This window comes from Fonsecaea multimorphosa (genome assembly GCF_000836435.1).
Source record: "Fonsecaea multimorphosa CBS 102226 unplaced genomic scaffold supercont1.3, whole genome shotgun sequence".
Lineage (NCBI taxonomy): Eukaryota > Fungi > Ascomycota > Eurotiomycetes > Chaetothyriales > Herpotrichiellaceae > Fonsecaea > Fonsecaea multimorphosa.
The window spans coordinates 764,254-777,266 of record NW_015971637.1 but is presented as its reverse complement, the minus strand read 5'-3'; the positions used below and the strand labels follow the sequence as shown (position 1 = coordinate 777,266).

The 13,013-nt window shown below is 52.4% G+C and overlaps 5 protein-coding genes across 5 annotated transcripts; 3 read left to right on the top strand and 2 right to left on the bottom strand.

The window, feature by feature from the left end:
• Positions 1 to 1,052: 1,052 nt before the first annotated feature.
• On the bottom strand, positions 1,053 to 2,904 carry Z520_02069 (uncharacterized protein; the record flags this gene model as incomplete). The annotated part of the gene is made up of 2 exons (XM_016772583.1): positions 1,053 to 1,658; positions 1,708 to 2,904. 2 exons carry the CDS (start codon positions 2,902 to 2,904, stop codon positions 1,053 to 1,055), a joined length of 1,803 nt encoding a protein of 600 aa, XP_016636053.1.
• A 633-nt stretch (positions 2,905 to 3,537) lies between these two features.
• Positions 3,538 to 4,350, top strand: Z520_02068 (uncharacterized protein; the record flags this gene model as incomplete). Its single annotated transcript, XM_016772582.1, has 1 exon — positions 3,538 to 4,350. One exon carries the CDS (start codon positions 3,538 to 3,540, stop codon positions 4,348 to 4,350), a length of 813 nt encoding a protein of 270 aa, XP_016636052.1.
• A 213-nt stretch (positions 4,351 to 4,563) lies between these two features.
• Positions 4,564 to 5,595, bottom strand: Z520_02067 (26S proteasome regulatory subunit rpn11; the record flags this gene model as incomplete). Its single annotated transcript, XM_016772581.1, has 1 exon — positions 4,564 to 5,595. One exon carries the CDS (start codon positions 5,593 to 5,595, stop codon positions 4,564 to 4,566), a length of 1,032 nt encoding a protein of 343 aa, XP_016636051.1.
• A 791-nt stretch (positions 5,596 to 6,386) lies between these two features.
• On the top strand, positions 6,387 to 8,606 carry Z520_02066 (histone deacetylase RPD3; the record flags this gene model as incomplete). Its single annotated transcript, XM_016772580.1, has 2 exons — positions 6,387 to 7,415; positions 7,479 to 8,606. 2 exons carry the CDS (start codon positions 6,387 to 6,389, stop codon positions 8,604 to 8,606), a joined length of 2,157 nt encoding a protein of 718 aa, XP_016636050.1.
• A 1,141-nt stretch (positions 8,607 to 9,747) lies between these two features.
• Positions 9,748 to 11,562, top strand: Z520_02065 (uncharacterized protein; the record flags this gene model as incomplete). The annotated part of the gene is made up of 1 exon (XM_016772579.1): positions 9,748 to 11,562. One exon carries the CDS (start codon positions 9,748 to 9,750, stop codon positions 11,560 to 11,562), a length of 1,815 nt encoding a protein of 604 aa, XP_016636049.1.
• Positions 11,563 to 13,013: the final 1,451 nt, after the last annotated feature.

Here is a 13,013-nt window from a genome sequence, read left to right as displayed (position 1 = left end):
AGATGAGAAAGCGAATTGGGTGGTTCGGTCGAGATGTGCAAGGTGGTCAGCGTGGGAAGTCGAATCTTAGCCTCACCAGCCGGCCTGGCCAGTGGTGGTTTAACTAAGCTACGTGCAGTTAGCAGGCCCAGTATTGGGAAAGGCATGCCGAACGACCACATGTAGGGCCCAGGTAAGCGACATGCTCGTGGTGCCCGTTAACCAGCTAAGCCACTTTATTGTTATTGAGTTTCCTGGGCGCCATCTCGGCCCTCAATTCCCCCAAACATCCCCCTAATATTCCAGGAGGCATCTGGGTGATTATTAGACGCGGAATCGCCCCCAGGATGGCCATTAGTGAGGCCACTTGCCAACCGCAGAGTGCTGTCAGGCCTTAGGCTTGCCCTCTAGGTAGCCAGACCGCCTAACATCTCTTAACAATCATGGAAGGAGAACCTCCACATGGAGTTTAGCCCAGGCAGCCCATGCATTACGGGCATCTTTTCTTAGAAGCCGTGCCCCAGGAATCTAGGTACCTACCTGCTAGGTACATGTGTACAGTGTGACTCCTGTACCTCGTACTCCTTACCAAGTAACCTCCATGGATGTTGCATGCACATCAAACACCATTTACCTCAGCTGCCTCCTTTCTCCTTTCTCCCTTCCTCCTGTTCTCCTCTCTCGTCTAGACATGGTAACGTTGCCCGGATGATTGACTGCTTTGGGCCTTCTAGCCAGTTTCAGCTTGACGCTCATCGATATCGCTTTTCCCCCGACCATCTCATCGCATCTGGCAATACCCACCATCCGGTTCACGTTAACCGCTAAGAATCTATTTCACACGCCGAAGCTCAAGCTCGAAAGGTTGTACACGGTGAGAGTTGATGTGTTTTGAATTTACACCCTTGATCCCCCCGGTCTCATATCGCTGACGCCAGGGTCAGAGCTGTCTCCCTGCCTCATATATTTCCACAGTTGTTTGTACAAGAGTAGTCTAAACCCACCACCAGGAAATCCAACGGCTTGCAAATTGCACTCTCTCCCCATTCGAGAAAGTCAACGATCAACAATCCTCACTTTTTCTCTGCTTCCTCGACTTTTTTGCTGCCTGACAGACCTCCAAACCAATTACTGGGCTTCATGCTTTGGTATGCCTCTTCTTGAGCCCTCTTTTCTTCTGCTTCTCGTTCAGCTAGAAACTTTGCACCTTCCTCTTGGATTTTCTTCTCCAGGTCCATATATTGTCTCTGACCACGCTCCCTGATCTGATCCCAGAGCATCTTGCCCTCGGACGCTCCCTCCTCAGAGCTCTGCGTTCCATCAGCGCTGTGGCCTGACATTCCCAGCATTGACGAAAGCTTTCCGAGGCTCTTCTTGGGTCGCTTCTTGCGCTTTTCTGCTTCCTCGGCCTCAAACTTGGCCCGCAAGAGTTTCTCTCTTCGAGCGAACTCGGCAGGTATGTACGTCCCTTCGAACGACTTTAAAACCTCTCGGACGTCTTCAAACCCCATTGTTGCCAGATATTCCAGGAAGGGAATGAATTGAATCAGCGTCTGGTCTTTGGGATCGCCGTTCCACTTGGGCAGGATGATGGCATTCTCAGGCTGATGCTTCACGTGATGGGGGTCAGTGTCCATGATGAGCACTTTCTTCAGGTCCCTGTTGAGATACGAGAGGTCCTATTCGGGTCAGTGACCTATCCTAAACCAATACATTTGGCCAACTCACCTTAACATAACCACCGTCCTTGTACACTGTCGCTTCGCGAAACAGAGGCCATCGAATCATGGAGTAAGGATCCAACTTTCGAAGCACCTGTTCCACCACTGCCATAGGCTGACTGGTGAAGAGGACAAGTTCATAGTAGCTCGAGAGGTAGCGAATGAAGTAGTCCACGCCTGGTCGCTTGGCTATCCGCCAACCCTTTTCACGTGTCCACTCAGAATGCACGAGCATGTCCTCCAAGCTTATGACAAGGACAAAGGGATATCGGAAATTGGGGTCCGGGTCCTCGTCTGGCAGGAGTTTCGTCGTGACGGGATCTCGGTAGTAGCTCAGGGTTGAGGACAGACGAGCAGTGACTCTGTTGTAGAAAGGTTTGAAGCCCCATCCCGAGGGGGCATCAGGATGTTTCTTCTCCTCCTCTTCGTCTGCCCAGTTGCGGCCCAGGTATACTGAGAAGCCGACGGAGCCCAACCCCAAGATAATGTACATGTATCTGAACGCCGCATTCTTCTTTCGATCACTGGAAGAGACATATTCTTCCCGAGGAATATCACCACGATCTCGTCCACGTGCTCCGCTAGGCAGCTCTTCCGAGGGATCTTCGGTGATGTTGAGGCTCCGGGCGTGGGAGCTCTGTTTCGACCTTGCCTGGCGAAGTTCCGCGTCCAAGGTCGACGGGATGCCTTTGGTCAGATCAGGTAGAGGTTGTTGAGATTGACCCTGGGTTGTCTGGTCACGTTCTTCGAGATTTTCTTGTTCCGCAGCCACGTTTGCTGTTCGGGGTGCCACTGGCTCGTCCTCGACGTCTCGCTGTTGTCCCTCTCCATCCTTCAAAGATCTCTTACTTGCTTGAGCCACCGATGCTGAGACATCATCAAGATCTCGAGTCGCATCGGAGCCGAATGTAGGATGTTCAGAAGGACTCTGCTGTTTTGGGGATGGAGGGGATGGAGTGGTAGGCGCCGAGTCTGAGCGAGGCTCAGGCTTTGGTGTCTGGGAGGGTTGAACAAAAGGGACTTTTCGCAAGGGTTCCTTTGGCTGCGGTGAGTCTTTTGAGGTACCCGGAATCTTGTACTCTGCGTCCTTTGCCGGTCGATCTCCTTTGGAGTAGTATCGCAATGGGATCTGGGTCAGTCCTTGAGGAATCAGAGGCCGGACGGATCGGGGCCTCAACAGAGGCAAGGCTGCACGTCTTAGCATCTCTCAATCGACATGTCCTCAGGGCGAGAAACGGGCATGTGATATCGATGAGTTCGAGGATTCCTGCAGCTCCCGTCGTAGGTGGAAGGCGATTGTTGGTGAATTGGGGAAATCTGATGATGGTTGCGTCTTGCACTCGCAGTCGCTCGGCGAAATTCTTTCGACTCCGACCTCGACATCTTCTCGTCCTTGGCGTTTTTCGGTCGCAGTCACCGCAGTCGCCGCAGTCGCTGCAGTCGCCTCCACCGCGGCAAACCGACTCCGCAAACTACATTTACTCCTCTTCTTCCTCTTCCTCCTCTTTCTCTTCCCTTCTCTCCTTCTTCTTCCACAAAGAAAGTTGAATTTACACCCCAGAATTATTTGACTCGCCGTCCACAGACATATCATATGTTCGAGGAGTTGTATTAGCTGGGCAGAAAAAGTTTGCATCAAACTGTCGTTCTCCTCAAGAGCGCACGAGAGGCCAGCCGATGATCTTCCAGTCGCCCCGTAAGAACGATACATCCCTTTACTCCTTCCAAAAGACCATCACGATGAGTGTATGAAAGTCGTCGTCTCGAGAGTGGTGAACTACATGCGTATCGACCTTCCGCTCTATCCTTATTCACGACCCTACGAACCCGACCTCCGATGCCGGCATCATGGAAAGAAGGTCTCGTCAATGCCTTTCCGATCCCTCAAGATCGTACGAAGCTGAGATATGCTTCGAAGAAGAAGGACAAACATGATCTGGCCATATCTACGGAGCTGGTGTCTGTTGTGGAGTCGCTGGAAACTGTCTCTTTGGAAGGAGACCCTTTCCCGTTCCTCGACCTCCCAGGAGAGATCCGTAACAAGATCTACCGCTTAGTCTTGTTCAGCAAGCCTGGCTACCGAGTCGTTAACGGTCGGATGAGGTTTTCGCGCATAGGTATCATGCTTGCCAACAAACGCACACACCGCGAGGCCGCCTACGTTCTTTACAGCACTTCGAGCTTTCGCATCTTTCCCCTTCAAGATTTCACTCCGGCGCCAGTCATACAAGAGCTTCGGCCCATGTATCGCGCCATGGTGACTTCACTGGAAATGGTGGTCGGCTCAAGCTGGACAAGTCCGCCCAAGACGTGGCGTGTAGGTAAACTACTGGCCAAGCGCCTGTCCAAGCTCTCCGCAGTCACCACTCTGAAAGTTTTTGTCGAGCTTGATCCGAGTTTGCCCATGTTTGAGAAATATCGGGTCTCGCTGGACTTCTACACCGATTTCTGCGGAGACCTTTTGCGGGACGTCCTCGCGTGCATGCCGCACGTGAGCCGCATTGAAATGAATGGGAATCCGGGCATCGACACTACAGGGCCCCTGGTGTCAAGGTTGCTCAAGGAAGCAGAGACCAAGGGCAAGACGTGTACATTAGGACCAACCAAGGCCATCACCACCCCGGCAGGGGTGAAGCTGGCATTTTGGTAGGAGAGGCCAACATTAATAAATTTACTCCGTCGTCGTAACAGTTCTTGTGGATCCTTCACGTACTATTTTGTATCTTGTCCCTAGACCCAAACCCAGAGTCATTCAAAGACCACATGTAAACTCTTTGCTCTTCTGTAGCCTAACGCCGTGCATGCACGCCCTGACGGATAGATACAAGTTACAAGCCGCGCCAGCCCCACCAATGCCCATCGCTCACAGCTCCTCGTCGACTTCCATCTCTCCATTTTGCCCTGTTCCGTCTCGATGGGCACCATTTGCGCCATTGCCGTTCGCTTGTACCGGCTTCTTTGCCACACTTGCCTCTTTGTCGATCATCTGCCTGCTCACTGCGACGATGTTATCTTCAATCAACCTCTGCCCAACATCCTCGATGTGTTTCTTCGGATCAACCTTTCCCACGTATCGTGTCTTGAGTTGTTCAGCGGTCAACTCGTTCTCTTCTCGTACACGTTTCTCGTAGCCCTCAGCGAGTTGAACGAGTTGTTTCAGACCTTCTTCGTTTCTTTTGCGTTCCGAGTTAAAACTCGAGGGCAATTCGAGGCCTTCGGTCCAGACTTCCTTGTGAAGGTTCATGAGCATGTTCTCTTCCAAGCCGGTCTTGCGGTATTGAATTCCGATGCTGTAGTAATGTCGGTTCAGACCGTGGATCAGTGCTTGGATGGAAGGTTTGTTCAGATGGCCCAAATTCGAGGTGGTTTGGCGAGGCTCTTGGCCCATCATGATGGCTTGGGGGTTAATAAGCCGGAATGCGTCGATGACGACTTTGCCCTTGACGGATTGGATGGGATCGACGACAACAGCAACGGCGCGGGGAGTTAATTGTTCGAACGATTGTTGCGTGTTGATGTCGACGGAGGACAACCAGCATCCGAACCCCGGGTGGGAGTGGTACCATCCCACCACCACCTCTGGTCGACCTGTCTGGCGTAACATATCCATCATCCTTGTTTGAAAGACCGGGTCGACGGACTCGACGCTGACGGAAGTTCCTGACTGCGGCATTGCGAAGACGTCGACTACCCTGACCGTGAAATCATCCACAAACTCGCCGAGCATGAGTCCCATGACTTCCATCGGAACACCCGCCCTGCCATGACGAAGCATCTTTAGAAGCGCGAGAGACGAAATGTAGACGGTCTCTGAGTTGTCGACTAAGTTTGTGTCTTGTCCAGCTTGGGTGCCACCCATATGTGCTGCGGCGAGCATTCGGTTGAATCGATCCATGACGACTGGTAGGCCGAGAGGAGTAAAGGCAAAGACGGTCGAAAGCGAACGGTAGGAAGGAAGGAGAGTGGTCGCAGACTCGAGATTGATAATCGAGATGGAAGTCAGTCAGTGGGGGAACGGCACACCGGTGACAGCCTGAGTATTAGGTAGTCAAGAGTTCCGATTCAAGATACTAGAGGCCTTCAGAGTTTCTGGAGTCGGAGGGATACCGCAGCACTCTCTAATGGGAGGCTAAGAAAGTGGAATGGTGTGGTTGTCGGTCTCAAGAGTGAAAATGTGAAGCTGCAAGGCAAGCACCAACTGCGCGTTCAATATGCAGATCCTGAAGCGGTTAGCCTGTTCGTACCTGTAGCGCCTCCGCAAATCGTTGGAGACGGAATCATGGGCCTGCGGTGGCTCTGCTGCACTGGTGGCCCTTTTGCCTTGCGCAGTATGGAATAATTCACCTCTCACCGTGCTTCCACCTGCTTCCCACCTGTTCAGTTCTCTCTTTTCCAAGTTTTCTATTGCGCCCCTGCGTCCGTGTTCAAGGAAGTCTTGCGCCTCCCCAGTCCCAACCTCTCTGACTTCTCGAGACGATTATCCCGCTCTCCTTTGTGGTCGTCCCCCACCGACTGACGAGCTCTATCGAGAGAAGGGCACGGAGGGAGTGGAGCAAGAGACTGCGAGTACCTGAAAAAGCGCTCAATTTTGTCTGTGGATTCATATTCATATCCATCCTCGCCCTCGCTACTCGATTCATCGTCCTCCACCTTCTTGCTTGACGCCACAACAGTCGCACGCCCGCCATGGCATTCGCGCCCGTCGATAATCCACCGCACAAGCGCGAGGACAAGAAAAGGGTCGCATATTTTTACGACTCCGACGTGGGCAACTATGCCTACGTATCAGGTCATCCCATGAAGCCTCACAGAATACGGCTGGCTCACTCACTGGTGATGAATTATGGCCTGTACAAGAAGATGGAAATCTACCGCGCAAAGCCTGCTTCCAAGTATGAAATGACCCAGTTTCACACCGACGAGTACATCGACTTCCTCGCAAAAGTCACACCCGACAACATGGACTCGTATCAAAAAGAGCAGCAAAAATATAATGTTGGTGATGATTGTCCGGTTTTTGACGGCCTCTTTGAGTTCTGCGGGATCAGCGCTGGTGGTTCCATGGAAGGCGCTGCTAGATTGAACCGCCAAAAGGCAGACATTGCTATCAACTGGGCTGGCGGGCTGCATCACGCTAAGAAGTCGGAAGCCAGCGGATTTTGTTATGTCAACGACATTGTTCTCGGCATCATCGAGCTTCTGAGATTCCATAAGCGAGTCCTTTACATCGACACCGATGTCCACCATGGTGACGGCGTCGAAGAAGCGTTCTATACCACCGACAGGGTCATGACTGTGTCTTTCCACAAATACGGGGAATATTTTCCAGGGACCGGCGAGCTCAGAGACATTGGCGTGGGCTCGGGCAAATACTACGCGGTCAATTTCCCTCTTCGAGATGGGATTGATGATTCATCCTACAAGGGCATTTTCGAGCCGGTTATTCGAGCTACCATGGAGTACTATCAACCCTCCGCCGTGGTGCTGCAGTGTGGAGGCGATTCTCTCTCCGGCGATCGACTGGGCTGTTTCAACCTCAGCATGAGGGGCCATGCAAATTGTGTTAGATTTGTCAAATCCTTCAACCTTCCTACCCTCATCCTTGGTGGCGGCGGTTACACCATGCGTAATGTCGCAAGAACGTGGGCTTACGAAACTGGGTGCCTGGTGGGCGAGTTCATGCAGCCAAATCTTCCGTACAACGACTATTATGAGGTGAGGCTTTTCCTTTTCCTTTTCCTTTTTAGTCGCCGAGCATGCCTAACTCTCGTTTCATAGTACTACGCTCCTGACTACGAACTGGACGTCCGTCCGTCGAACATGGAAAATGCAAATTCGAGAGAATACCTCGAAAAAATTCTCGGTCAAGTGCTGGAGAATATGAAGAGGACCGCTCATGCGCCGTCAGTGCAAATGACAGACGTACCCAGAGATTCCCTAGGCATGAATGACGAAGACGAAGCTGCCCTTGACGATCTAGACGAAGACCAGAACCCTGACACACGCATTAGTCAACGCAAGGCAGACAGCTATGTCCAGAAAAACGGTGAGCTTTCGGACAGCGAGGACGAAGAAATGGAGGAAGTAAATGGTCGCCCATCAGCCAGCCGGAAACGGCGTATCATGCAGAATTACCGACATATCATGGACGTGGGAGGCCATGACTCGGGTATGGAAACACGGAGTGGGACAGGAACACCGCAACAGGCGTCGAGTCTACCGGACGAAGCAGCAGATGAGATGAATGTGGATGAGGAACTGGACGATAAGGTCGACCAGCAGACACCGAGTCCTTCAAATGGTGAACAGCAGGTCAATGGTTCTGCTGCCGCTTCTGGTCTACAGTCGCCCGATCATCATGAATCAGCTGAAAATGCTGATGGTGACGTTGAAATGGGGGATGCAGATATGACAGATGGAAATACTGCGCCTGCGGAGGAGGTTGAAGCCGCCCCAATCACTGAAGAAGTCTCCACGATACCTGTCCAACAGCAACGCACTCCCCCAGATTCACCACCGACACCGGACGCTGAAGAGCACTCACCCAATGTTCCTAATGCTGCGGTTCCAGAAATGGCGACGTCAGACGCCGAAGATTCAACCACAGTAACTCAAGCGACTGCTCTCGCGGTTCCCGTGGAACCCGCTGCCGCTGGCGCCGCCGATTCGGAAGCAGCTATCAAGCAAGAAGTCATCGGTGATGATGAAGTTGCGAAGGCGCAGGAAGAAGGGCGCATGGAAAGGGAGTTGGCGAACGCGGAAGGCGAAGCCCGCACAGAAGCGGCCGCGAAGGCGGAGGCATCCGAGGCAGTCGCAGATCAAGGTCAACAAGGAGATACAGCGTCGCATACTAATGTCCAGGAGACCACCGCGGAGACAGGGACCGACTCTGTTGAAGAGTCTTAGGGGGGCTCTTGGAGTTTCGAGCTGCTTCGACGGGGAGGTCTGGGGATTTCTTGATCAAGGTTGTCCGGGATATAGGAGGACTGAAGGTCCCGAAGCAAGGCGCGTGCGAGGCATTATCTGCGCTTCCATAAGGGCGGGAGCGTTCACGATGGGGACAAGGCTAAAGGGAAAACTACTGGCGTCGGGCATGGAACAGGATGACACTTGGGTGAGCTGAACCAAAAGGACAAGCAGCTGGAGTCTGGCGGCTACTGTCTCATCTCTAGCTCGGGATATGCTTTGATACCTTTTTATCAATGAATTGAGATATGTTGACCTTTAGAAGCTACAATGCAGGCGTATTGCTAACCAAGATGGAAAATGAGTCTTCTACACTCTCAACTGTTGTTCTGCGTAGGGTATAACACTGTCCTCTGCAGGGAGATTTCAACAGAGATCGAACCGTGGGCCGTTGGAGGCATTGATTTTATGACGACGAAGGAACTCTATCCATGGCATCTATGATCTCGTATGGAGTAGCACATACCTAGGCATAATTGAACCAATAATGAAAGGGGGATGCCGTCCCTGGTGGCCAGAAAAGACAAGAAAAAGTGGCTGGGGGTTGCGCTTGGAAGCTGAGATTAAGCATCAGCCCCCAATCACCTGTCATCGTGTCTATGGGCCACGAGTCCACGACTGGGTGACGCCGTATCAACCGTTCGTCTCGTCGTGTTGATGGCGCAACTTCAACTTTCCTTGGTTGTTTCTTTGAACCACGCAACCGCCTTCTCCTCCTACCTGGTGTCCTTTTACTTTTTGTTTATTCCTTTTCCCTTGTATTTTGCGGTCTTCAATACCCCCATACGGTTGTGGTGCGGTCCGCGGGACATTTTTCTTCCTCCCGACTCCGGCCTCCCGTCGCCTTCGAGCTCGTCACAACCAAAACCCCGATTGTTTTCTGCCTGCACCCTCTATCTTATCACCCTCTATTGCATCAGGTTGACGCAGCCTCTGGTGACCGGTTAACTCGGCATTGCACGATCTCCAAAAAATACCTCTCGAACCTCCTCCGTTCTATCAAGCCCTTCCAACTTATCCAGCGTCACTGGGGTTCCGAATCTGCTTGTCTGGGTCCTCGAGGATCAGAGGGAGCACCAACATGCCTCTGTCCGACTACTTTACGAGTCCTACATCCCTCTACAACCGACAGATTCTCGGCAAGCTGGTCGCTCGAGACCAGATACCCTTCGTCGATGATGCATTGCAGGTTCTCAAGAAGGCCCCTCATTCTGGCCACCCAGACTTTGGGCACCTCATCCTCCTCGTCTTTGAAGCTGTGCTGGAAGTGGTCTGCGTCAGTCTACCGGGATACATCGTGGCAAGACAGGGCATTTTCGATGCCGAGGGGCAGAAGCTGATGGCCAATCTGAACGTTATGCTGTTTACTCCGTGCCTGATCTTCACCAAGCTGGCGTCACAGCTCACGGCGGAGAAGCTGGCGGATTTAGCCATCATCCCGGTGATCTTTGTCGTTCAGACCTTGGTATCCTTCCTGTGCGCTTGGATTATTGGGAAGGTGATGAAGTTCAAAAAGAGACAGGCCAATTTCTTGATTGCTATGGGGGTGTTTGGCAACTCCAATTCCCTGCCAATTTCATTGGTCTTATCGTTATCCAAAACATTGAAGGGACTACATTGGGATAAGGTCCCCAATGACAACGATGATGAGGTTGGAGCCCGGGGAATCCTCTACCTTCTTATATTCCAGCAATTGGGTCAACTACTTCGCTGGAGCTGGGGTTACAATGTCCTGCTCGCACCACCCGATAGCTACACGGAAGCAGAAGGTGGGACCAAGAAGGAAGATCGTATTGAACGAGGACGAGGAGAGTTCCGCGAGGATATAGATGATGACCGAGGACACCGTCGGCTCCTGAGCCCCAACTATGATGGGATTCGAGATACCAGCGAGGACTTTGAGGATTACGGTGACTACGAGGACGAGGATGATGACCAGACGCGGATAGGGACCGAGTCGCCCACGAACGCGAAGTCGGATGGTCTCAAAACCCCCCGTACTCCACACAACAGGTCGTCGAGGAATTCTCCCAATCGACAACTAAATGGCTCCGCCCACGAGGCACCGGATCTGATGCCCACTCCAGCCAACGGCATGGTGGCCCCTCATCACCATACCGACTACCCTGCCTGGCTGAAATACCCAGACAACAAAAAGTACGATGAAAACTGCGGGGGCGTGAGAGGACACATCAACCGAGGAAGAAACGTGATACGGTATCACATTTTGAGAATTGGGCATGTCATTCGGACGAGGTCGAGGCGGGTCTTTGACTCTCTTCCCAAGCCGGTGCAGAAAGCCCTGTCGTACACTGGCGCAAAAATTAGAGCTTTCCTGGCCGGCGTTTGGGAGTTTATGAACCCACCGCTCTGGTCCATGTTGGTTGCCATTGTCGTGGCATCTGTGCCCTACCTACAGCATCTCTTCTTCGACAAGGGGACGTTCTTAGCAAATTCCGCTACTCGAGCAGTGCAACAAAGTGGTGCCGTCGCGGTGCCACTTATTCTGGTGGTGCTTGGAGGAAACCTTGCCAGAAACACCGTCCCCAAAAATCAACCAGGAGATATCACGGACCCAAGGGAAGAGAGGAGACTGCTGTATGCTTCACTGCTGGCGCGCATGGTGTTCCCAACAATTGTGATGGCGCCTTTTCTTGCATTGGTCGCCAAATACGTCCCCGTCAGCATTGTCGACGACAAGATCTTCATCGTGGTCGCTTTTCTCCTTACCGGGGCACCGTCAGCACTCCAGCTGAGCGCCATCACACAGACCAACAACGTGTATCCCACGGTCATGTCAAACATCCTCTTTCAGAGCTACGTGGTGTGGATCCTGCCATCCACACTGATACTTGTTCTCCTGGCTCTGGAGACGGTGGAGTGGGCAACGAATTGAAATCCTGGAACATGCGCCGTTTCGGCAATAGAAGTTGGGAGGTGTCTTGTATTAGCTTAATATGTCGATATTGGTTGACTGTTTATGGAGTTTCTGGAAACTGTTGCTTGTGGCTCGACAGGAGCATATGGCGCTGCGAGCACCGTCAACCGATCATTGTACCGATACAGGCCTGAGCGGGCGGGTGGTGGGAAATGGACAGACAAACTCCAGATAGGGCAACAAAAAGAGACGACGATCAGATATCATTCATGTGCAATGACTTCATCCTATGCTCTAATACCTAGGTCAAGGAGGAAACACCTGACTGTGGGGTTTCTGGCTATGTCACTGTGGCTTGTTCCAGTAATTGTCCATGATTTTGTATGGCGCAGCGTCAACGTTTATCAGGTTATGATCTCTCAGAGTTGGGCGTCGGCGAAAGCCTCATACGTATCCGCCGACGTAGAATGACGTCGGATATGGGAGTTGGGGGCCCTGGAGGGGCCCTTAAGGGGGCCATATGCGGGCGATCAAGGGGCTACCACCACGCCTCCGTTCTCGGTGCCACGAACCCTGGTCCCTCGCCCTTAAGCTCGTCCTGGTTAAAGCCGTGCTACCCCGGGATACCGAACATGAGGTTTCATCAAATGCCATACCCAAGCCCCCGTCTCTCCCTCTACCAACCCTACCACCCCTCCCCGTCGGGATGAGGTGCCCTATTTGCTGTCTGCTTACCTGCCTGAAAGTTAATTGACCTGCAGCTACCCAGCGGTACTGGTAGCATGCCCCTTCTGCACATTGACGACCCGGGAGGCTCCCTGACTGCACACCTGAACCCTTCTGTAGCTGATGGATAATCCGTAGTGCAGATGCCCTCTGTACACCTCCTATCTACATGCAGTATACTTCGTAACTGGATACCGAAGAAAACCTGATGCATCACTTATCCTCGGAACTAATGCAGCACAAGCCTCAACCCATTTGGCTAAGCCTCACGTATTGATCATTCACACGTAGTCGGTACGCGGCACCCACTCCAACTCATCCACCAGACTCGTGTTGTATGGAGCTTCGTGGAAGCTGATCGACACGTTCGATATCCGCTACGAGCGTAGTCTGCGTTTTTCTATCTTTTGCTTCCCATCCAGGATCTGTGTGCCTGGAGACACCTCATCATTATTTCAGATTATTTGACCTTCAAATACTCGGGTATCTCCCCACCCTACACTGACTGTAAAAGGAGTTTGCAACCTCAGCGCAGTGTTCGCTTTTGGTCTGTGTCTTCAGCTGCTTCCTCCGTTTGCCCTGCCTGGCCTTTGCCTCAAGATTTGAGCTTTGTCACTCCCCCACCCCCCCTAACAAGCCCGAAAACGCCGTGGTTGCTCAGCAGATCCAGGATCTTGCTTCCCGGTCAAATAAGAAGTTGGGAGACAAGGGACAGCTTCCATCAATTAATTGCGACTTTGCGC